At 37.6% G+C, this 24,433-nt stretch overlaps 2 protein-coding genes across 8 annotated transcripts in view; one reads left to right on the top strand and one right to left on the bottom strand.

Annotated features, from left to right (window-relative positions):
* Positions 1-18,107, bottom strand: part of LOC144958392 (aspartate--tRNA ligase, cytoplasmic-like) — a 40,173-nt gene extending 22,066 nt beyond the window's left edge. Inside the window, exons 1-2 of one of the 6 annotated variants that reach the window (XM_078890389.1) lie at positions 6,731-6,851; positions 2,748-2,926 (exon numbers count right to left, since the gene is read on the bottom strand). In XM_078890389.1, the coding sequence (XP_078746515.1) occupies positions 2,748-2,788 (41 nt within the window). In that variant the 5' untranslated portion in view covers positions 2,789-2,926; positions 6,731-6,851. Of the gene's footprint in view, positions 1-2,747; positions 2,927-3,228; positions 3,260-3,427; positions 3,484-6,661; positions 6,852-17,670 lie in introns of those variants that run through there. The other 5 variants (XM_078890388.1, XM_078890390.1, XM_078890391.1 and 2 more) reach the window with 5 other exon arrangements.
* Positions 18,108-18,213: 106 nt separating this feature from the next.
* Positions 18,214-24,433, top strand: part of LOC144958391 (uncharacterized) — a 102,010-nt gene continuing 95,790 nt past the window's right edge. Inside the window, exon 1 of one of the 2 annotated variants that reach the window (XM_078890384.1) lies at positions 18,214-18,368. In XM_078890384.1, the coding sequence (XP_078746510.1) occupies positions 18,329-18,368 (40 nt within the window). In that variant the 5' untranslated portion in view covers positions 18,214-18,328. The remainder of the gene's footprint in view (positions 18,369-24,433) is intronic. The other variant, XM_078890386.1, reaches the window with a different exon arrangement.

A 24,433-nucleotide genomic window follows, 5' to 3' on the forward strand; every position in this document is an offset into this window, starting at 1 on the left:
TACTTTGATCTGCTCCCTTTGACGCGTACCTATCCTCAAGACCTTTGACTTTGCAGGGTGTATTCTTAGACCAATTGATTCCGAGAGGCTGTTTATAATTGTGGTTTTTGTTTGCATCTGGTCCTGGGTGTGGGACAAAAGAGCCAGATCATCTGCAAAATCCAGATCATCCAACTGTGTCCAGGGGGTCCACTGTATCCCATTTCTTCTCCCTTTGGAGGTTTCCTTCATTAGCCAATCAATGGCAAGGATGAACAGGAATGGAGAGAGCAAGCATCCCTGCTTGACACCAGTCTTAATTTCAAAGCTGTCAGTCAGCTGATCTTCATGTACAACCCTGCAACTTGATCCTTCATACATTTCCTTAATGAGGTTTACTATCTTTTCAGGGAGTCCATAATGTGCCAGAATTTTCCACAATGTTGCTCTGTCAATACTGTCGAAAGCCTTCTCGTAATCCAGAAAGTTGACAATAAGAGGAGAGTTCCATTCTATAGACTGTTCCACTATGACTCGCAGAGAGGCAATCTGGTCGGTGGTTGAACGGTTTTTTCCGAAAACCTGCCTGTTCGTCCCGCAGTTTAGCATCTGTTGCATTCTTAATTCTCTCTAAAATAATACGGTTGAAAACCTTTCCTGGGATAGAAAGAAGAGTGATGCCTCGATAATTATTACAATTACTGAGGTCCCCTTTCTTTGGAAGCTTGATAAGATGTCCTTCCTTCCAATCCTTTGGGAATATCCCGTCATTCCAGATTCTCTCAAATAGTGGGTGCAGGGCCTCAGCATTTCTTTCCGCATCAACTTTTAGAGCCTCCGGTGGAATCTGGTCTGGTCCAGCAGCTTTCCCCCTTTTCATCTTGTTAATGGCACCCACAATCTCTGCTATCGATGGTGGATCACAGCTAATTGGTAGCTCATTCCTTGCAGGCAAAATTTCTGGCTGGTTGTCTGGTGGTGGTCTGTTCAGAAGGCAGTTGAAATGTTCCCTCCATCGTTCAGATTGAGCCTCTTTTCCAAAAATAGTTTTCCCATCTTTGTCTTTGACTGGTACCTCTGGTTTCCCATATTTTCCAGCAAGTGTCTTGGTAGTTTGATAAAGGATCCTCATGTGTCCTCCAGTCGCTGCTGCTTCTGCTTTCTCTGCAAGTCTGTTCATGAATGCTTCCTTGTCTTTCTTCACAGATCTGAACAAGTGTGTATGAAAGATGGCGGACAAAGCAAGAATGAAAAATACAAGAAAAATACCATCCCAAAAAATCAGTCGACATCAACTGGGGATCAAACCTCAGACCTTCTGATTACCGGTCAAACAGGCTACCATTACACCACAGAGGTTTTGGGAGTTTTTTTCTGTATTTTTCTTTCTTGCTTTGTCACCTTTCATACACACAATCAGTTCTCTATCTGACACGACATATGCCTGACAATGGTATAGCAGTACGGCTTAGGACTAATAGTGGGGTTAGGATAGAGAGTTGAATCCTGTGATTAGACACCTTATTGATTAAGGCCATAAGAGGACAGGACTTTTCCAGTTCCAAGCCCCTTGGAAGTGTGTATACAACCAGTCCCTCGGAGGACTCATAATGAATAACAGGTTACATATTGAATCATACGATGTCATAACTAATTTTAGTAGCAGGAAGTAAAAGTATAGTCTTAAGATTCTGAAACACAAAAGAGCGAGGATGGATGATGATCTCTATTGACGACCATCATATATTTAGATTGGAAAATAAAATACCATCACTCTGAAACCAGAAGCTCAATAACACAAGGTGTTGTATCCAGTCCTCTGGAAGAGTGGTTTTACACTTCCAATGAGATTGGAATCAGTTTTTGACATCACACTTTTGTTCCCTATTACGCACACATTTCCCTCGTCCTGTCAACGATGGACAGTATAATTCTGAGGTCTTCCTTTCCCAAAGTAGTGTCATCTTTATCACCTAATAGGGTTCATGTCTTGTGTAGTGTGTCAAATGTTGTAAACTGTTCCATCAGAGATGTGTTTAAAAATTGTAAAGCTCATAGAGCATCGTGTTTATCGTTAGTAAGTGCAATGTGTGTTAATGAGATCTACGAACACAGCATGCCTTACTGCTCGTGGCTATGCATTGTAGCAAGGATGACTCTACAATAGAGTTGCCCTTGTATTGTATATAAATTCCATATAATTAACATTTAAATTAAATTAAATTATGCCCTTCTGCCACATCATTAGATATCATCGCCTAGCTAGGCATTCCAAGAAGGAATATACATAGATAATTGATTAAACAAGATGTCTGATGTCAACATAAATCACCCGTGTTGTCCAATAATATTATTATTTAACTTTTTTGAAACAATGATATTGGAGGCAAGTGTAAGTCTGCAAAGATTTAGAGCCAAAATAAAAGGAAATTTCTTGGGCAAATTTGGTAATATACGACTATGGTGGTGATGGGTGTCAGTCTTCAGTGTGAAATGTATGATGTATGGCTGTGGTAGAGATGCAGGTTGTTAAAGTTGTGATGAAACGATGATGATGATGATGATAATGATGATGGTGGCGGTCGTTGCCACCACCAAAATGAAGAAGAAGAGGAGGAAGAAGAGAAAAGAAGAAGAAGAAGAAGAAGAAGAAGAAGAAGAAGAAGAAGAAGAAGAAGAAGAAGAAGAAGAAGAAGAAGAAGAAGAAGAAGAAGAAGAAATAAACAAAATAAACAACATCATCATCAACAACAACAACAACAACCAACCCGTCTTCCAGCGTAACTCCATTATTCAGCTCATCCTCCATCACGAATCACGTGTAAGTATCAACTAATCTAATTTTATTTAGAACGGTGGTTTTCACGGATAGAAAACAGATTCTTCAGGTTATTAGTGTTGTAAATTGATGGCAGTTATCGGAAGAAGACACAACCAGGTTTGAAAACTAAACAGGGTGAGAGATTTAATAGGGGTAGTGAATAAACATAGAAATACAATTAAAATCAAATGACTCTACCTAACTGAATACACTGAATGTAAAATATATTGCAAAGAAGATGACGTTCTTTAGTAATAGTAGTAGTAGTAGTAGTAGTAGTAGTAGTAGTAGTAATAGTAGTAGTAGTAGTAGTAGTAGTAGTAGTAGTAGTAGTAGTAGTAGTAGTAGTAGTAGTAGTAGTAGTAGTAGTAATAGAAGGAGCAGTAGTAGTAGATTTGATGACAACGAAAATAATAATCCCACGCAACCAGCTGTAAGGAAGAAAGGAAGGAAGAATGTAAAGTGAAAAAATTCCAAAAGCGTGCATAGACTTGATCTTCAAAGAGGAAAACAAAAGGATTTTTACTCCCCCCCCCCCCCACACACACACACACAGACACATACACACAAACAAACATTAAAAAAACACGTATGTCCTGTATTGTTCCTTTTATGATAAACTATTACTTCAATTCATAACCTCTACAAAAGTTTCTGCCCCTTTCACAAAACCATCATCCATGAATTTGGATCACCAAACCACCGAGTTACTCATGCGTGGACACACACACACACACACACACAAACACACACACACACACACACTAAGATAGAGAGAGATAGAGAGAGAGAGATAGATAGATAGATAGATAGAGAGAGAGAGAGAGAGAGAGAGAGAGAGAGGGAGAGAGAGAGAGAGAGAGAGATGTGAGTCCTGAGTATTGGTCGTAACGCGCAACCCCCCCCCCCCCCCCCCCCCCCCACCTTTCAACGTCAAAGCCTGTTTATTTATTTTCCTGGCAATATTTCTTGCAACAAACTCGTGATCACTATATCAAGGAAACTCGTCTCTTCCCCTTATATATAATACATAACTATATTACATAACTCAAGAATAGTCATGCAGAGCCACAATGCTCATGGTTCTCGGATTTTATCCCGGTGTGCTAAGTGTTAAAAGGACAATAGCAATTGCCTGCTACTCTTGGGATTGCACGCTAATCTATCGCATAGTACTTCTCATCAGATCCAACAGACCTACTTACCACTGCTAGGTGGATAGGGATCGGGGTGGGGAGAGAAAAAAAATCCCGACCATTCCGTGGATCGAACCAGGTTTTTTTTTGTCTGTTGAGCGTATGCTCTAGCAACTGAACTATTAAAGAGGGAGGGGGTCTTCCAACTATTTTCTAACTCCATTTTTAACTCCAAACCGGAACGCGATAGATAAGAATAATGCAGGAAGAAAAAAAAAAACAAACAAAAAAACAAAACATGAAAGCAAAGCATGATGCAACAACAATTATACAAAATATGTAACAAAATGTTGAGAGATAATTCAATCATAACTGTGTAGTGTGTAGTTCCTATGAGATGATACATTATAAGGACTATTGTAAAGTGTGTTCATTTGTGATACACGCATATAGGCTAGACACTCGTATCTTCTCGGAGAGAGAGAGAGAGAGAGAGAGAGAGAGAGAGAGAGAGAGAGAGAGAGAGAGAGAGAGAGAGAGAGAGAGAGAGACTCGTCTATAGATAGAATGCGCTTGGCCAAGGAGTTCACAACATTGCCATCCGGAAGTATAACGGACCAACACACAAACTCTGTGTAACCATGAACTTTTATAGTCTGGTTAATACAGTTTAGTGAGAACAACTCACAAACGCGGATGGCAAAGACAATAACAAAGGCCTGAGTGACGTCATCTGCATACTATCTATACAGAAATGATCCTCATTTTGTCAAAAATTCTCAAACCGAGCAATTCAAGGAAGTCTTCAAAGAAATCAAAGGTTTGAGAGTTTTTGACCTTACAAAGGTCATTTCATGTATAATAGATCAACATTTTCTGGACAAAATATTTAATAGTCACGTGTTAGGTTCTTTATTTCAAGAGTAAGGTAGATTGGTAATATTTGGAAATATGTCGGGGAAAAAAGAAACTAGATGAAGAAAACTCTCTCTCTCTCTCTCTCTCTCGCCCCCCCCCCCCCCCCCCCCCCTCTTACTAAAGACAACTCACTAGGCGCTGTACAAACTTTAAAAATGACGTCAAAGTATAAATCCTAATGGCCTTTGTAAAGTTATGGCCTGATACTGACCAAAAAATGACGTCAAAATGCCAGTCTTTAGCCACAAAAGAAAACAAATCGTGAGTTGAATTCAATAGTTCAACCAATGAAATAACTTGTTTCCATGAGCTCTACTAACGACAACTCACTAGACGGTGCAAAAACCAAATAATGACGTCAAACTGCCAGTCCTTTTGAATTTCAGTATCAGGCTATAACATAACGATGGCTACGCACCCACGCACTGACCAACAAATGACGTCAAAAGACAAATATTTGGCCACAAAAGAAAACAAATCGCGAGATGCCACGCTAGGACCCATCAAGACATATTTTGGCGTCATTTTTTTTGTTGTTTTTTTTTTGGTTTGTTTAGAGCCTAGTGAGTTGTCGTTAGTGGTGTCCTCAAGGAAACAAGTGATCCCATTGGTTGAACTATTATATAACGATAAGAGTCAATGTCATATCATCCTCGTCTGAGAGTTCTAAGAAAAACATGGAATCAGCACAAATATGCAGTACCAAAGTACAGCACAACAAGATAGACTTGTTTTGATTGGATGGGCAACTACTTCAGCTTAAGAACTTATAGAAGGAATGAAATTGACGTCACTCAGCTCTTTGTCATTGTTTTTAGCCAGCCATTTCCATGAGTAGTTTTCACTAAATCGTACAAATCAGACTATAGATAGTATGTAGATGACGTCACTCAGGCCTTTGTTATTGTTTTTGCCATCCGCGTTTGTGAGTTGTTCTCACTAAACTGTATTAACCAGACTATAAAAGTTCATGGTTACACAGAGTTTGTGTGTTGGTCTGTTATACTTCCGGATGGCAATGTTGTGAACTCCTTGGCCAAGCGCATTCTATCTATAAACGTTGCTTACACATCGTTTTGCGTGTTGATAAGTTATATCCGGCTGGCAGATGTGAATTTGTTCAACTAAACGCAATACATCAATTAAACAAACAAACAAAAAACCCCACCGCATGATGCAACAGTGAGAAAATTCGTAAGACTACATAAATATTGTAACTGTACAGTACTGCCCCCCCCCCTCTCTCTCTCTCTCTCTCTCCCTCCCCCCCCCCCCTTCTCTCTCCCTCTCTTTCTAAGCCCTGATCAGAAATTAATTAACTAATCGTTCCTTTCATAAACAACACACAACGTATATATATATATATATATATATATATATATATATATATATATATATATATAATATATATGAGGACAAAATTTGCTGTTTTTTTTCTAAAAAGTAAAATGTGGTCACAGCGTGAAACCGGTATTATGTGAGTGGCGGGGGGGGGGGGGGGGGGGGGGAAGCAGCGATAACTAATTGAATTTATAGCCAAAAATACGAGACTTTCAATACATTATATAGCTAATAATATTGTGTTTTATTGAGGTGAATGAATAGGTTCTAAAAGAGCGCAAAATTAAAGTTAAAGTTTCGCATTTCTGACAAACGTAACTTCTTTAACTACAAAACTACTCATTTCGTCGTCTAATTATGTTTCAAGATTGAAAAAAGAACGACCAAAAAAAAAAAATTAAAAAAAAAATGCAAGGGCGTGTATTTATCATTAAAGTATCCAAAATATCAACAACTACAACAACACCAAAAAAAGCAATGAGAAGTCACAAGCACCTCCGGTTACACCACAATTACTACTAAGACAGTTTCCTACGGTCAACGAATAAGACTTGTAAACAGCGGCGGTATTTTAACACAACATAGCCTATTAGGCCTATTGGGTTATATTTATATAGTCGTGGCTGATGCAACGATCGCTACCGACCTGAAACACACCATGACCTACTTTGACTACACTTGATTAGTTCTATTATAATATTAAACTTCCTTTAGGAGTAAAATATCAATACAATTTTATATTATTTTGTACCACCTATGTTTTCTATATTATTATTATGATCAACGCGACCTCCATTAGCCATTCAGTGTTGGGGGGGGGGGGGGGTAAATAAATAGATAATAAAATAGAGAGTGCATGTGTACATAAGAGAGAGAGAGAGAGAGAGAGAGAGAGAGAGAGAGAGAGAGAGAAAGAGATAGAGAGAGAGATAGATAGATAGAGAGAGAGAGAGAGAGAGAGAGAGAGAGAGAGAGAGAGAGAGAGAGAGAGAGATCATATCAATTCAAGCCCACTTCAATATTGAAAACCTAACGGTTCCAATGACTGTGTCCAAACGTAGCCGCCGCCATTGAAAGGAATTAAGCACATATTATCATACACACATATTCATATTATTCATACAGTGACATGGGTGTATTAACTTAGTCGTTGAATACATGGAATTGTGCCGTAAGCATTTCTCCTCGTTTTCCAAGAAAAACGGATTTACTCTGGAATAGATCTTAATAGGAAGGTGACTGGTACAATTGTGACGGAATACTGGAAAAATCTAAAAATAAACTTCGCTTTCGTCATCCTCGTTTTCTGTTGTTTTTATTTCTTAAAATTATTTGTTTGTTTGGTGTTTTTTTTTCGGCAATGTGGTCTTGTGGTATGACACACGCTTGGAAGGTCCTGGGTTTGAGCCGCGCTCGGCGCATAGTTTAGACCTTGGAAAAGACTCTTTACCCACACCGTACCTCACCGTACTCAGGTGTAAAATGAGTACCTGGTCGTCAACAGCGTTGTCGCTGTCGGAAAAATTATAATATGATCATCGCCTAACGGGCGTCATGTCTCGTGTTTCTGTTGGTCTATCTCAAGAAATTAAAATCTGAACGAAACAACAACCTATAACTGTCAACACGCAATCGGCAATCGTGCCACCCACTCCTTGACAAACACAATCAATAGATGAAAATCAACATTCATATAATTCAGGCAACTGAATTTTTTATTTCCACAAAGGATTGGAACACTGCATGGCAGTTTATTTTGCATCACTTGCGGCCGCAAAAAATCGCAAAATATCACTGATTTGCATTGCGGCCGCGAAATCTGCAATTTTTTGCAAATTTTCGAGATTTTGCAAAGAAAAAAAACCCAATAATTTTTTTCTTTTATTTTGAAAGCTCGTATAGAACGTAAAAGATAATTAAGCAAGATTAGTTTCTTTTTTACTATCTCATTTTCTTCCTTTTTACTGGCTCTGATATGACCTTACATTTCATTTGTTGCAAGCACCGTGAAAGCCTTAAAAACAAACAAATAAATTTCTCTTTCATGAACGAATTGTGAGTTTTTAATAGCAAATTTTGCTGTTTTTAGCTTGCAAAATTAGAATTTTTTTTTTCTTTTCAAAAAACCGCCATGTCAGTCCAAACAATCTGCCAGAAGAGACAGTGACAGCACCAAGTCATGAACAATTCCTGGCCCAGATGAGCGCATCAACATTGCACAGCGCTTGCCACACACACACACACACACACACACCCTGGTTTACATCTTCTTCTTTCAGCTAATCCCGCAGTTTGCAGGGTTTCCATAATGAATGCCACATCTCCATGCATCTCGGTTCACCGCATCATCTTCCTCCAGGCCCAGTTCTTTCATATTATCCTTTACCTTATCCCACCATCTAGCCTTTGGGCGTCCCTTTTTCCTCTTTCCCGCTATTTGTAAGTCCAATACTTTCCTTCCCACGTACTCCATCTCTCGTCTCTTTACATGTACGAATCATTTCAATCTATCTTCTCTCATCTTTATTGATACATTTTTTCACTTTAAGTCAACATTCGAATTCGTTCATTACCTCTACAAATCACAATTAAGATTTAAATCATTGTTGTGAAGGCGTCAGTTGACTTATTTTTATATATGTTATTTTTTTTCTCCTGAAAAATGATTTGCATGTGTTTATATATTAGTATGATCAATAAGTTATGGTTATTTATTTATTTATTCACGTATTTATCTATTTATTTTTTCTGTCTATTCATTGATTATATTGATATTTATTTATTTATCTATTTAATTATGTTGGTAGTTTCCTTTTACCTGTATTGATTTGAAATTATATGTAAATTCATGGTTCATATTGGCAATTGCCTTAAATAAAACTTTGAATTGAATTGAATTAAATTGAATCTTCAAACAAAATCCATAAAACCTTGCGCGCCCCTGACAAAAGTGACCTGCAACGCAGGAATAAATTTTGCGGTACCATTGATGAAATGCGGTTGATGTCACTTTGTTGCATTGTTTTCTTTTCAGCTAGAAAGGTGGTCAGTCAGGTGGATAAACAAAGTGCTAGCAATTAATGTTAAAGGCTGGATTTTTTGCAATACTTACAGGTCGTTATTGTTTTGCCAGCTACAAGTGGTGAACATGACTAAATGGAATACTATATCATTCACTCATAATAAACACACACACACACACACACACACACACACACACACACAAATAGACAAGATAAAAAGAAAAAAATACACACAAGTTTCACACTCCGCAGTCATATCATTTATAAAAGAAATGAAGTCGATGCCAATTAGTGCTTTGTTATTATTTTTAGGCATCCAGTTTTTGTTCTAACAAAAATATATCAATCAAACTATAATATTACATGGTTAATGTTTACATATATTTAAGTGTCGGAACGGTTCAAAATACGGGAAGATGTTGTGAGTAAAGGCATAGCATCTACACGAGTCTAAGTCTTTAGTATGCATTAGATTAATGATCAAGGACTAAAACGAATACGCATTCAATCTACATATGAAACGCGTCCCCCCCCCCCCCCCCCCCGCCCCACCCCACCCCACCAATTCCATTCCCCAAACAAAGGGATAGTATGGTCGTGATTATAGATAGTGTGGTTCTTGGCTAAGAAACTCACAACATTGCCATCAGGAAGTATAACAGTTTAGTTCACTTCAAAGGACAAGAGGTTTTCAAACTAAGGCAGACAACTCGTGAAATAGAACAAAAAAGCAATAGTGATGCATGTGTTATCTCCCTTCCATTTTTAAATTATAACAGTTCCAGATTAATCACCTCATCACAATGAATAATTCAGATAAATGAAATAAGCTTTTTAAAAAGTTCAAAAAATTTACCACAGTCAATGCTGTTCACAATTCCTCATTTATTCCCCCGACAATCTATACAGAACCTAATATTCCAGTCCATAAAGTACATATCACCTGCAAAGCGCAGCTTCAACACTTCCTTCCTCATGATATCCAATGATGGTCTGACAATATATGGAGAGGATCAGAAGGCGATGGAGTTGGAGGGAGTCGGTGATAGGTAATGAAATGGGCATCTAATTCGAAAGAAAAGCACATCCTTATAGAGACACTGGATAGGAACCATCCAGGAGAGAGAACAAGATGGAGGACACATGGTGTTTGGAAAAGGTTAGTGGAAAAAGATACTAAGAAAGCAAATTATGGGAAAGCAGAAAGAACAGAACATGACAAGAGAGAGAGAAAGAGAGAGAGAGAGAGAGAGAGAGAGAGAGAGTGAGAGAGAGAGAGAGAGAGAGAGAGAGAGAGAGAGAGAGAGAGAGAGAGAGAGAGAGAGAGAGAGAGAGAGAGAGAGAGAGACTATCATGGTTAGTTTAACCAAAGTGAGAATGGCTTTGATGGTGACATCTGTCACTGTCTGCCTTCAAGAATCCAAAATGCATTGATTGGTGTTATGTATGAGAGTGCTTTACTGAAGGTTTTGTTTGTTGCTTTAGGTCTCTTCCAACACAATGAGAGACCGCTGAAACAAAAAAACAAGCAATCTAACAAAAATAGTACAAATGTAAATCAAAATCATAACCTAAAGATATCATAAGCTAAATTATAAATAACCAATAACAAACAGGCAGAAGATTTACAGAAAAAAAAATATCCCCTGTCAAAAATACAATCACAAACCAAAGAAGCAGGATAGGCTAGTAAAGAGAAGAAGAAACGTCATCACTATCGGATCGTACACCCATGAGAACATCATAGGTATATGATTCAAGGGTGATGCTCCCATCCAACCACCCGCCTTTACTGAAGGATTAAACATACTAAGAACCAAGTGTTAAGGTGACAAAATATCTTATTACATTGCTATCAGTCTATTCATGTCCAAAACTATAGATAGAACGAAGTTGATGTCTCTCGGGGTCTTTGTTATTGTTTTTTGCCATCCACGTTTATGAGTGATTGTCACTTGACTGTATTATCCAGACTCTAAAAGTTCAAGGTTACACTGAGTTTTGTGTGTTGGTCCATTATACTTCTGGATGGCAATGTTGTGAGCTTTTTAGCCAAACGCATAGAGACAGTTACCTAGTGAGAAGTCCTTTGAAATAAGGCTTGTGCTATTTGAATTGTGACAGCACCAAGTGATGAACAATTTCTGACTGTTTTGATCTGAGCCCATACAACATGGTGCAATGCTGTCGCAAGCATGATGGCATTGACTGCCGTAATCGTAAAGAAAAAGAAGAAGAAGAAGAAGAAGAAGAAGAAGAAGAAGAAGAAGAAGAAGAAGAAGAAGAAGAAGAAGAAGAAGAAGAAGAAGAAGAAGAAGAAGAAGAAGAAGAAGAAGAAGAAGAAGGAAGAAGAAGAAGAAGAAGAAGAACCTTTCAACAACAAGAGTGAGTTTCTTTTGGATTATAATTCCCATTATTTATCTAGAGTGCTGCGACCTCAATGATAACATAACCGCAGGGTAAATTCCATATCATATATTTATATAATGTCTTTAATTTTGAATGGAATTATTCCTGACAAAAAATAAAAATGACCTCTTGCAAAATATCACAGTGAAAATAATCTGATATGAATGTGGGCGGAGAAAATGCAGTTTGTTTCTTTTATGAGGGAATGTAATTATGAGGCACACCTCTCTATTTAAACTACAGACCTGATCATTGTCACCAAAAGAGCAATAACCAGTTACTGCTTTCTTGGTTTAAAAAATGGTAAGATTTAGTGTCAGTTACAAGAAGAATTGAAACCATCTGGAAAGGTGGTTAACCTTTAAGAAGTAAGGTAGAATTACTCCCATACTCAATTTTATGAGTATCGAACATCAATGACAACTTTGTAATCATGTGGTATGACTATGACACTCGCCTCTGACCTGTAGGTCCCTGGTTTGAGTCCTAATGTGATCAGAGCAAAAGGTGAGTCCTTGGAAAAGGCAATTACATTTTTTCATCATGCACAGATGTAAAATGGGTACCTGACTTGGAGTACAGCGTTGTATCTGTCTAAAAAAAAAAATATAATAGTGCGTCACAGGTGTCATGTCTTGTCCAACATGTTAAGTTGTTACTGTCGGGAGGGGGAGTGGGGGGGGGGGGGGGAACCTTTCAAAAAGTGATTCCAGCACACTAAGTGGATATTGGGCTGTGTAAAAGCCCATGTTTTGTTGGGGTTTTTTTTCTCTATTTTTTTTAAAACAGTAACTTAACCGATAATTTTATCTTGATGAAAATGGCAGGATTGGATGACAGTTTTAAATGCCAGACCTCATCTTTAAAGGGTTGATATGTATTATGTGTACAGTACTTGCATCTAAGCCTTGAGTATTTAGTGAAATGACAAAAAAAAAAATAGAGAAAAAAAAATTATTTCAAACTATGCTCATTATATTTTCATGATAAGACGATAAGCGCACATGACCAAAATGCATGAGATGATACTTGAAGCTTCAACAGAACTTCCACTATAAATATTACTCTACAGAGCATGCAACAAGACATGGTGGATTTATTCATATTTTGCACAGATGGGAATCTGTTAGTTATCTGTGATGCTGGTTTATTTTTTAAAGAAAACACAAATAAGTCTAATGAAAAAATATCCTGTGAACTATCGCAACTTTCTTGTGATATAACACTAGTCTTTTGGACCAGTAAATACTTGGTTTGAGTTTTATACTTCAAGTGTTGCTGTTGGCTTCGGACCCATTGCAATGAGGAAACATTTCATGCATATTGTTTCTCACAGTTTTCAGAGAGAGAATGCAGTAACGGATGCAACATGATAGGTAAAGGGTTAAGTGACTCAAAATCAATATGACCTCTTGATATTGATTTTGATGTCGCAGAATCAAATATGAGAGTTATCTCAAATCTCAGATGAATGTTGATTTACTCAGGTTAGTCAATGTTCTCCCCATCGCTAATTCTGAAAGTGATTATGATATCTGACAAGTTATTTTTCAATACATATATCAGGCCTAACGCAGGCTACAAACAAAAAAGTGTATATATTGTGGAGAAAAACATCTTTTCTTTCCTAAAGAACAATCTGTTATACCATCAAAAACTATAATGTAAGTATAAGTAGTTCTGATACAGCACTCAGATCTGATTTTTGGTCTGACATTTTCATTTGCCTTTGTATAAGTAGTGCTCTGGTTCTAGTCCCACTCTGGGCAGTGCAAAGTTGAGTTCTTGGAAAATATCCTTAGTTCACATTTCTTCACCACATTCAAGTGTAAAATGAGTACCTGTCTAGTTGAACAAAATTGTAATAGTGCCATACATCCTGTATGTTCATGGTTGCTGCAGGTTTTGGGACTCCACTAAAGCACTTCGAGCACATTTGGTTGATGTTATACTATGAAAAGTTCATTATGTCTTATTGTTTAAATTAAAATGGAGAAAGTTGTCACTTTCCATATTTATCTGTTTTCCTTTAAAATCACCACGGAGAAATTATTTTTTTTTAATCTTAAAGTTGACATGAACTGAGAAAATTGGTTAAATGTAATGCAGCATGTTAAAATAAAATGAAGTTTGATTTCAGCGAACCTTGATGGAGATGGGGGGGGGGGGGAGTGAGTGAGGTTGTAGTATTGTCATTGTTTTATTTTATTCAATGGCTAGCACTATTCAGTATCTGATACTGAATAGTGGTTTTGCACTATTCAGTATCTGATACTGAATAGTGCTTTTGTACTATTCAGTATCTGATACTGAATAGTGCTTTTGTACTATTCAGTATCTGATACTGAATAGTGGTTTTGCACTATTCAGTATCTGACACTGAATAGTGGTTTTTGTACGGTTTTTTTTTTTCCGAAACCTGACAAAGTTATGGGAAGAGGACAGCTGTGGGAGTGAATCTGGGACTCAGAAAAGTGTACACCAGTAGGGAGTGAACCTGGGACTGGGTTTCGGCGGGTTTCGTAATAAAAAGCAGTTACTTTTTACGAAACGCGACGACACCCGGCAATATCCGACAAAGTTATGGGAGGTAGGCAGCAGCGTGTGTGTGTGTGTGTGTGTGTGTGTGTGTAGGGGGGGGGATGAACCTGAGATTCAGGGAAGTGTACACCAGTGGGGAGTGAACCTGGGACTCTGGGTTTTGTAAAAAAGCAATAAAAAATGGAGGGGGGGGGATTACTTTTTTTACGATACCCGACAATATGCGGCAAAGCGTGGGGAGTGAACATGAGACTCAGTGAAGTATACACCAGTGGGGAGTGAACCTGAGACTACGGTTTTCGGCGGGCTTCAGCTAGTTTCATATAAAAGCAATTACTTTTTTACGAAACCCGACTAATCCTGGCAATATCCGAGAAAGTTATGGGTAGTAGGCAACAGTGGGGAGTGAACCTGAGATTCGTGGAAGTAAACACCAGTGAGGAGTGAACCTGGGACTGGGTTTCGGCGGGTTTTGTAAAAAAAAAAGCAATTACTTTTTGTTTACAAAATGCGCCAAATCCCAACAAAATGGGGCAAAGTTATGGAAAGTAGGCAAATAATGGGGAGTGAACCTGAGACTAAGGGAAGTGTAAACCAGTGGGGAGTGAACCTGAGACTCTGGTTTTCAGCGGGTTTCTGCGAGTTTCATATAAAAGCAATTACTCTTTTACGAAACCCGACGAAACCTGGCAATATCTGAGAAAGTTATGGGAAGTAGACAACAGTGGGGAGTGAACCTGAGATTCATGGAAGTGTACACCAGTGGGGAGTGAACCTGAGACTCTGGTTTTCAGCGGGTTTCAACGAGTTTCACATAAAAGCAATTACTTTATTATGAGACCCGGCAATATCCGACAAAGTTGTGGGAAGTAGGCAACAGTGTGGAGTGAACCTGAGACTCAGGGAAGTGTACACCAGTGGGAGTGAACCTGAGACTTTGGTTTTTGGTGGATTTCAGCGAGTTTCACATAAAAGCAATTACTTTTTTACGAAATCCGGCAATATCCGACAAAGTTGTGAGAAGTAGGCAACAGTGGGGAGTTAACTTGAGATTCAAGGAAGTGTACACCAGTAGGGAGTGAACCTGAGACTCTGGTTTTCGGCGGGTTTCAGCGAGTTTCATATAAAAGCAATTACTTTTTTACGAAACCCGACAAAACATGGCAATATCCGACAAACTTATTGAAGCAGGCAGCAGTGGGAGGGGGGGGGGGGGGGGTGATCCTGAGATTCAAGGAAGTGTACACTTGTGGGGAGTGAACCTGGGACTCTGGATTTTGTAAAAAAGCAATACCAAGGGGGAGGGGGAATTACTTATTTACGAAACCCGCCAAAACCCGACAAAGTTATGGGAAGCAGGCAGCAGTGGGGAGTGAATCTGGGATTTGGACACTGATGACGATTGAACCTGGGACTGCGAGAGGCTGATTCCAGTGGACAGTGAGCTCAGAATGTACTTTTTTTCGAAACCTACCGAAATTTTCAAAAGTTATGGGAAGTGGGCACCATTGGGCAATGAACCGGGACTCAGGGAAGTGCACACCGGTTGGGAGTGAACCTGGGACTGTGAGAAGAGGATATCAGTGGAAATGAACCTGGGACTAGGGAAGATGGATACCAGTGGGAAATGAAGCCGGACTATGGGAGATGGGTACCAGACGAGAATGAAGCAATTACTTTTTTACGAAATCCGCCAAAAACCCGCCAAAAAACCATAGACTTAGGTTTACTCCCCAATAGTGTACACTTCCCTGAATCTCCGGTTCACTCCCCCACTGTTGCCTACTTTCTTTCCATAACTTTGTCGGATATTGTCGGGTTTCGTAAAAAAGTAATTGCTTTTTTTTTTACGAAACCCAGCCCCAGGTTCACTCCCCAACGGTGTACACTTCCCTGAGTCCCAGGTTCACTCCCCACTGCTGCCTACTTCCCATAACTTTGTCGGGTATCGGCGTGTTTTGGCAGGTTTCGTAAAAAAAGAAACACCCCTAACAATACCACGTGTATTCAGTAAATAGATGTCAATTGTAGTCTAATATTCAGTATCTATTTAAATTATTATTATTATTATTATTATTATTATTATTATTATTATTATTATTATTATTATTATTATTATTATTATTATTATTATTATCACGTAAATTTTAATATAGTACGGCAATTAATTCACGGAAGTACATCGCTCAATTAAAAAATGCAGAAAGTCTGCCCACATATTTATAATGAATCCGGTTTGCCTTAGATGACAAAACAAACAAACAAACAAACAACAAGAACAACAACAAGAACAACAACAACAACAACAACAACAACAACAAATGAGACAAACAGAAAAAAAAACAAGATTTTAAAAAATAATGAACAATAGAAGAGCACAATAATGAAAAACAACAACGAGATGATAACACATAAAAGATATTCGTAATAAATCGATAACTGATTAAATTACTCCAACTACTTGATTAAAAAAAATAATCATCATAATCATAATAGTGATGATGACGATTACAACAACAATAATAATAATAGTAAGTAAGTAGAAATAATAATAATAATATAATAATAATAATAATAATAATAATAATAATATAATAATAATAATAATAATAATAATAACAATAATAATAATAATAGTAATAATAATAATAAAAGTACAATAGTATAATATCAACATTAAAGTATATTACAAGCAAATAAAATTATAAAAACAAAAGTTTAAAAAATATCAATAGACAGAAGGAATTTAAAAAAATAATGGGAAAAAAAAAATAAAGTTACCCCTACCGGGATTTGAACTCTCGAACCTTAAAACTCAGAGTCAAACAGCTTATATCCACCAAGCCATGGTGTCACTGAACTCTTAGTGACATTTAATCATGTCTATTTAGACATTTAAAAATGGAATAGAATGCCACTCTTATTTTGATATTTTGAACTATGTTAATTGCATAAAAGCAGAAATTTAAAAAAATTACGATCAAAATATTTTTACAGCTTTGAATCGGGCTGTCAATTAGTGCATGTGTTCAATCTGGAAGTAGGTCAGCAGTTTATTTCCATTCAACCGAGATTGTCGCACTTTTCACTCTCTCTATAAAAAAAAGAGTTCCTTATGGATACTGAATAGTGGCAAAGCACTATTCAGTATCTGATACTGAATAACCACTTCCTTATTCAATATGGACAAGCATTTGGGTTGCGTGGACTTGTGGGTTATGGACAAGTAAGTCACCCCTGCCCCCACCATCGATACATATTTGTGTCGTGGCCTATTGAAGAGGCAGAGGCACTGGCCTATGATCATTTGGATTATGAGTCTCTAAGACAACGGTCTGTTCTTTCTGGGCATTGACTGACAAATAATGCCAAGGTATTGATTGATAGAAACGAGAGAAGGGACGGGTGCCGGTATGCCAACGCCGGTCAACTATCGAGCAGATCAGAATGGAATGAGAGAATGCCCTATTGAATTGTTGAGCAGCCTGAAAATACAACTCACCCTGTTGGTTGATCTCCTTTTCCCTGAGTACTCATTTTAATAGCTTCTCTAGAGAAGTGTCAATCAACAACTAAAAAAGAAATAAACCAACAATGTTGTCGATTGTTTCTGTGGAGTACAAAAGTTCTGACAACACACTAAAACTGCAGTAACACACTACACACGTGGAATCAACAAATGAACTCATGAACCCAAAACTTCGCGACACGTCGCTAGCAGTTTTGACCCTTTTCGCTTCGTAAGCGAATTTTTACTTCGCATTTTTTTCTTTCTCAAAATAAATAGGGGATCAACAGAACAAGATTGGAAAACCGTAAAATCTGATTTTATTATATTATGATTTGCCAAAACAAAAACAATAAATTTGACAATAACATAATACTTTTTCTAGCTCCCGTTTGACCCATCCACCTCATTTTACCTATCTGACAAAGTGGGCTGGACCAACCGTCACCAACAACGCACGGGCTGGCTGTGTGAGAGCGCTGCGTGACGATTTGTGTGTCATAGGTAGATTTATTTTTAGCATCAAGGAGCACGGAATAATTATTATTATGGAAGAAGAGAGGAAGGTTTCAGGACACGAAAGTTTTTCAACTTCTTTGATCAACTGATATTATGCACAAGATTCTTGCAGAAGTGTGAAACCAACTCCATCATGCCAAGGAGGAAACAAACCAAGCCTTCGCATGTTCAAAGTAAGTGAAAATTCTCTCTGAATAACTTTTTTTGAAACTTTTGTGTGTGAGTCCTTATCATTTTGGTGACTGTCACCTTCCTTCTCTGCGCGTGTCGGTTGGACAGAGGGATCCTATCATGCGATGACATTGCTTGAGGCAGCTCGTCTAGTTTTCTCTTTGAAAATAGGTCAAAAAATGTCCGGCCCTTAGAAATATTACTTTTTTTTTTTTGCCATCTCACTTTACATTAAAATTATGATCCAAATAAGCAGTTAGATCAAAGTTTATTAAGATCTCAATTTACCTGAGCCTGAGCAGAGTTCTTGATACTTGATGAGTAATAAAGTCAGATCAAGTGACAATGTCTGCTGAGATCAGCTGTACCAGACACCTGTTGATTTACTCTACTCTAATCATGAGTATTCACTATGCATTTTGTTTAGTAGAATTTAGGAATGTTTTGAAACCGAGATGTGATTTTTTATGTCAAGAGTAATGAATCGATTTGTTAGAGATGAGTGGGGCTCATAGAGAATACAGGACTAGAGTATGTGGTGGGGCTTGCTCTTCACCTAGCAATTCAAAAAAAAAAATTTTTTTTAACCCATCTGGTAGTGTGTAAGAGACATCGTCATTTTTCTTCTGAGCTAGTGTACTGAACAATTAGGAGCCTTAGATACACACACACCACACACACACACACACACACACACACACACACAATATATATATATATATATATATATATATATATATATATGTGTGTGTGTGTGATAAATATATAGATATTTAAATATATAGATGTAAATATATAGATATTTAAAAACATTTTTCCATTTTTCTACCCAATCGTTAGTCTTTTTCACTTAGAATTCTGATTCGAGTCTTGTTAACAACAATCTGTGTTTATATTGTTGAGTTTTCAACCCAATCGTAGATTTTACTACTTGTCACCGCCGTTGACATTGCAATGCCTCAAAATCAAAATGTGTTACAAAACTGCTCTATAATTACTTCTTCTACCATCACCACTATACTACTACTATTTACATTACTACCGTTGCTAATACTACTATTACTACAACTACTACCGCTACAACCACCACCACTACTTCTACTACTACTACTACCATTGCTACTACTACTACTACTACTACTACTACTACTACTACTACTACTACTAACTACGCCACCACAACCACTATACTAATATTATTGCTACAACTACAACAAGCACTACTATCACCGCTACTATTACCACAACTACTACAACTGCCACTGCTAATGCTATTGTTGCTGCTGCTACTGCACATGCAGTTATTCAACCACAAACACATTTCTCTCCCATCCTTTTTTTTTCAATTCGTATTTTGTAAAAATAAAAAAAAGTATTGTTTTTGGACAAGATCTCTCTCTCTCTCTCTCTCTTCTCTTCCTCTCTCACCTCTCTCTCTCTCTCTTCTCTCTCTCTCTCTCTCTCTCTCTCTCTCTCTCTCTCTCTTTTCTCATGATTATTATTGTTGTTGATAATAATTATAAATTAATATTAATAATTTCATTTTTATTGGGTTTTTTTTGTTGCTGTTATAATATGTTTTTCTTTTTTATCTTTATCTTTGTGATCAATTATTGTTGTTCATGGTGGTGGTGTTGGTGGGTGATTGTTGTTAATATTTATTCATTAATTCTTGTGATTTTGTTTTGTTTTATTTTGTTGTCTTCCGTGATAATTATCTATTTCTCTTCGTGTTTACCTTTCTCGCTACTGTATTCATGGAAGTGTAAATTTAGTTTACTTTGTGTTTGATTACTTTTACCAAGTTAAAAAAAAATTACTGTCCTTTTTTTTTTCTCACTTTGAAAATTCCGAGTTGGCGCCGTCTGGCTGGAAGCGGTATGGTGAGAAATGCTTCACCCCCCCCCCCCCCCCCCCCCCCCTCCCTCCCCTTTCATCTCCCGTCTTTTTTTATTTTTGTCGTCTCACGAACGTCGAATGTAGAAAATCAAATAGAGGGCGTATGGCTATGCCATTTGTATTTGATTTTAGGACCCGGGGGTTCTCTTCCCAAATGTAGTTTAGATCACTTGAATGATATTTTTCATGATAATATTCCCTATTTTCTATCCTTTTTTGTTTTTTCTTACTTTCTTTCTGTCTTTCTTTCTATCTTTTTTCTGTATTTATTCATTTTAGTTATGGATTTATTTTTTTCAAATATTTATTTATTTAGATCTAATCCAGCGTGTACAATTTGCAAGCGGCACTCATAAATTATTGTCTTTTTCTTGGATGAAACTACATAATATATATATATATATATATATATATATATATATATATATATATATATATATATATATATATATATATATATATATATATATATATATATATATATATATATATAGTTTTGTCCAGGCCTTGATTGGGATTATTCGCCTAGAGGGGATCAGTCCTAAGCACGTGTTTTCGGGAGATCGCATGTTTTTCTCTTTCTGTAATGACTTAATGACGTATATAAACTCTTGTTTTAAAGAATATTGTATTTTATTGTGTTTGCGAGAGTCAAATTTTGTTCAAGTGTGTGTGTGTGTGTGTGTATGTTGTTTTGTTTGTTTGTGTATTTTTTTTTTTTTGTATCGATTTTTTAAAAATCCAAAATTTGAGACTATGTGTTGAAATTTTCTGATTTTAGTTGGGAATTGATGTGTTGGCCTCCAATTATTACAATGCTTCAATATTAAAGAATATTGAAGTCACAGTTCATCGTATAGATAGGGTTGGAAAACATTTTGAGTTTATCCCTGTTTTGTTTGTTTTTGTTTTTTTAATTCATTCTTTCTGTAATTTATGTTTATCATTTATTTGTCTTTTTCTAAATTCTCTTTGTTTATTAGATGAGATAAAGAGAGTGTAGATTTGTTTCTGACAGGTCTGTTTTTCTTTTGACTCTAGGTGCACATTTTAGCAGGTCTGATTTCCGAACGCAATTCTATGGGCTTGTTTTAGTTTTAATGTTATTGTAACGCAATGTATTTCCACTCGAGCAATGAGATCGTAACTATTTGGATTATCAGACCTGTAAATAGGTATATATTGGTTTTAGAGTATTTCCGTTTGAGCAATGAGACCATAACAATTCATGTTGTCAGACTTGTAAATGGGTACACATTGGTTTTTAGAGTATTTCCATTAGAGCAATGAGACCACAACAATTTGGGTTATCGGTCCTGTACTTAAGTATAGATAGAATGCGCTTGGCCAAGGCGTTCACGACATTGCCATCCGGAAATATAACGGACCAACACACAAACTCTGTGTAACCATGAACTTTTATAGTCTGGTTAATACAGTTTAGTGAGAACAACTCACAAACGCGGATGGCAAAAACAATAACAAAGGCCTGAGTGACGTCATCTGCATACTATCTATAGATAGAATGCGCTTGGCCAAGGAGTTCACAACATTGCCATCCGGAAATATAACGGACCTACACACAAACTCTGTGTAACCATGAACTTTAATAGTCTGGTTAATACAGTTTAGTGAGAACAACTCACAAACGCGGATGACAAAAACCATAACAAAGGCCTGAGTGACGTCATCTGCATACTATCTATACGTCGTCTTGAGCTCGTCTCTGTGAGTCTCAAACACAGGCGATTGTGCTTGGATGGAAGTGTGTTTTCTGTTTGATGAAATCTCCTTTGTCTCACTTGTTTTTGATTCATAAAAATTAAAGTGGCTTTTATTTCGAATTCTTTGATGAAGTCTTTTTCTAGATTGCCTAAGGTTGTTTTGTTTTTTTTTTCTATAAAGTCCAATGTGTGTGTGAGAGAGAGAGAGAGAGAGAGGGGAGAGAGAGAGGAGGAAGAGAGAGAGAGAGAGAGAGAGAGAGAGAGAGGTGTATCTCTTTATACATCATACTACTTTCTCTTCCCCTTCCCTATCCATTTTTTCTGGTTTTGTTTTGTTTTGATTTGTTTTAAATTTAATTCAACCCCCCACCTCCCAACAATTTCTTTACTTTTTAGTTAGGCAATCCAGACAAAAACATTCGTGCCCGCACGTGAGATAGTGACTATATTTAGTAATATGGGCTTTTATTTCCTTCTCACCACAACCGCCCCACCCCGCCCGCCATCACTGCTCACCATGGCATCAGAAATCCGTCGTGAGATCTGGTAGTCGTCGTCATCGTCGTCATCATCGACAAGGACGACGACGAAGTGTGAGTGAGTAAAATTGTTCAGCTATTGATTAATCGAAGGTTTTCATCACGTCTCCTGTAGTATGCACGTCCACAGACTTTATGTTATATGTGTAAGCATTTTCCTTGGTAACCACTACACTATAAAAAGGGTCCCTAAAGGGTCAAATTTAAAAATATTATTTTTTTTTTTTGAGAAATGATTTGATAAAAAAACCCAACAAATTAATAAAAATAAAGTTCCGTTTATTAATCCCATAGGGGAAATTTGTTTCTAGGGTCTATTCCAAGTGAAAACTGGAATAGCCCTGGCGTCCGCCGCAGTGCAGCGCCGCAAACTGAGCTAGGGCGAGGTGACTTGCTCAAGGTCACACAACGTAGCGGGTATGAACTCAGTACCTTTCGGGTACGAAGCAAAGATCGTACCGCAGAGCCACGCTGTCCCATACCAAGCAAACAAAAACAAACAAACATACCAAAGTCCTGGAAAGGTAAATAAAACCAAGTGCAAATAATATGCACTGGTGAAAAGCGCGAAGCGCAAGATTTTCCTTTCTACAATGATGTAAAATTATGTCTCTTGGGCATTGTCTGAAGAATTCCCAAAGTTTCGTGCACGTTCTTCATTATACAATAATATATTGATATAATTTGCGTGTTAGTTAGTCATATTTCAAGTTTTCGCGGGAGAGTGTGTGTGTGTGGGGGGGGGGGGGGGGGGGGGGGGGGGGGGGGGGGGGGGTTTTGGATTTGGGGGGGGAGTTTTATTTTGTTTTAAAAGAATCTTACGTCACCTTCTGCGAAATGTATTGTGGACTTGTGAAATATTTTGGGGAAATGTCCTAGAATCTATTTTGTATTTTGCGTAGTAAAAAAATGTGTGGCCCAACGCAATAACAAGGTATTTTGTTGGGAATGATCAATTTAGGAGGTCTGAGGTTAGGCCACATTCGAGGCAGGCTGTTTTTGGGGGATGTTTTTGTTTTCTTGTAGTTTTCTATCTACTTGATTGGGTAGCTGGGTCTGTTAGATCTGGCGGAAAGTACTTTACGATAGAGTACCGTCCGGTCTAATGGGTAGCGAGCAATTGCTATTGTCCGTTTCACGATATAGAAACTGTGATAAACTCCGGCTTCATGGATCGAATGACTCTGAAGGCTGCCTTTTTTTTTTTTTTTCTTTAGTCGTTCAGTTCAGTTTTTCGGCATCGGGTTAGCTCCGTCATCAGTGGGCCTGTGTTATAACACGTCTTGTCACTGAAGTCTAGCAATGTTAAGCGTGGTCAGTGGCCGGATGTCTGGCAGTGTTTGTAGAAAATTCTGGTCCCGATGTTGTATCTTCGTGCAGGGCACTTTACAATTTACAGAAATTACCCAACTCGACTCGGGTGTAAATGAGTACCTGGCGACAGGCAGTGACGGATATTGTAAAGCTATTTGTACAAAAAGACTGGTGACATATCAAATGAAACATGGCTCCATAAGGCCTGTTGGGGGAATAATTGAGGCATCGTGAAGCGCGTTGAGCATGGTAAATTCTTTGAAATGCACTATAAATAATAAATGTTCATATTTAATTAATTTTTATTTATAACATTCCTTTTCGTTTAGTTTTTCTTTTGCTCCTTTTATGTGTGTGTTTTTTTTTAACGTTGCTTTTGCTTGTAGTCCTGGCAGGTGTCATTTTGATTTGTAATTCGGTCTCTCGCGTGCTCGTGCTAGTGTGCTGCTTTTTGGTTTATCATTTATTTCTTTTTTTCTTCTCTCTCTCTCTCTCTCTCTCTCTCTCTCTCTCTCTCTCTCTCTCTCTCTCTCTCTCTCTCTCTCTCTCTCTCTCTCTCTCTCTCTCCATGGCACATGATTATCAAGTCTT

The sequence above is a fragment of the Berghia stephanieae genome, chromosome 12, assembly GCF_034508935.2.
Source record: "Berghia stephanieae isolate SIO BIC M18660-M18661 chromosome 12, UCSD_Bste_1.3, whole genome shotgun sequence".
Lineage (NCBI taxonomy): Eukaryota > Metazoa > Mollusca > Gastropoda > Nudibranchia > Aeolidiidae > Berghia > Berghia stephanieae.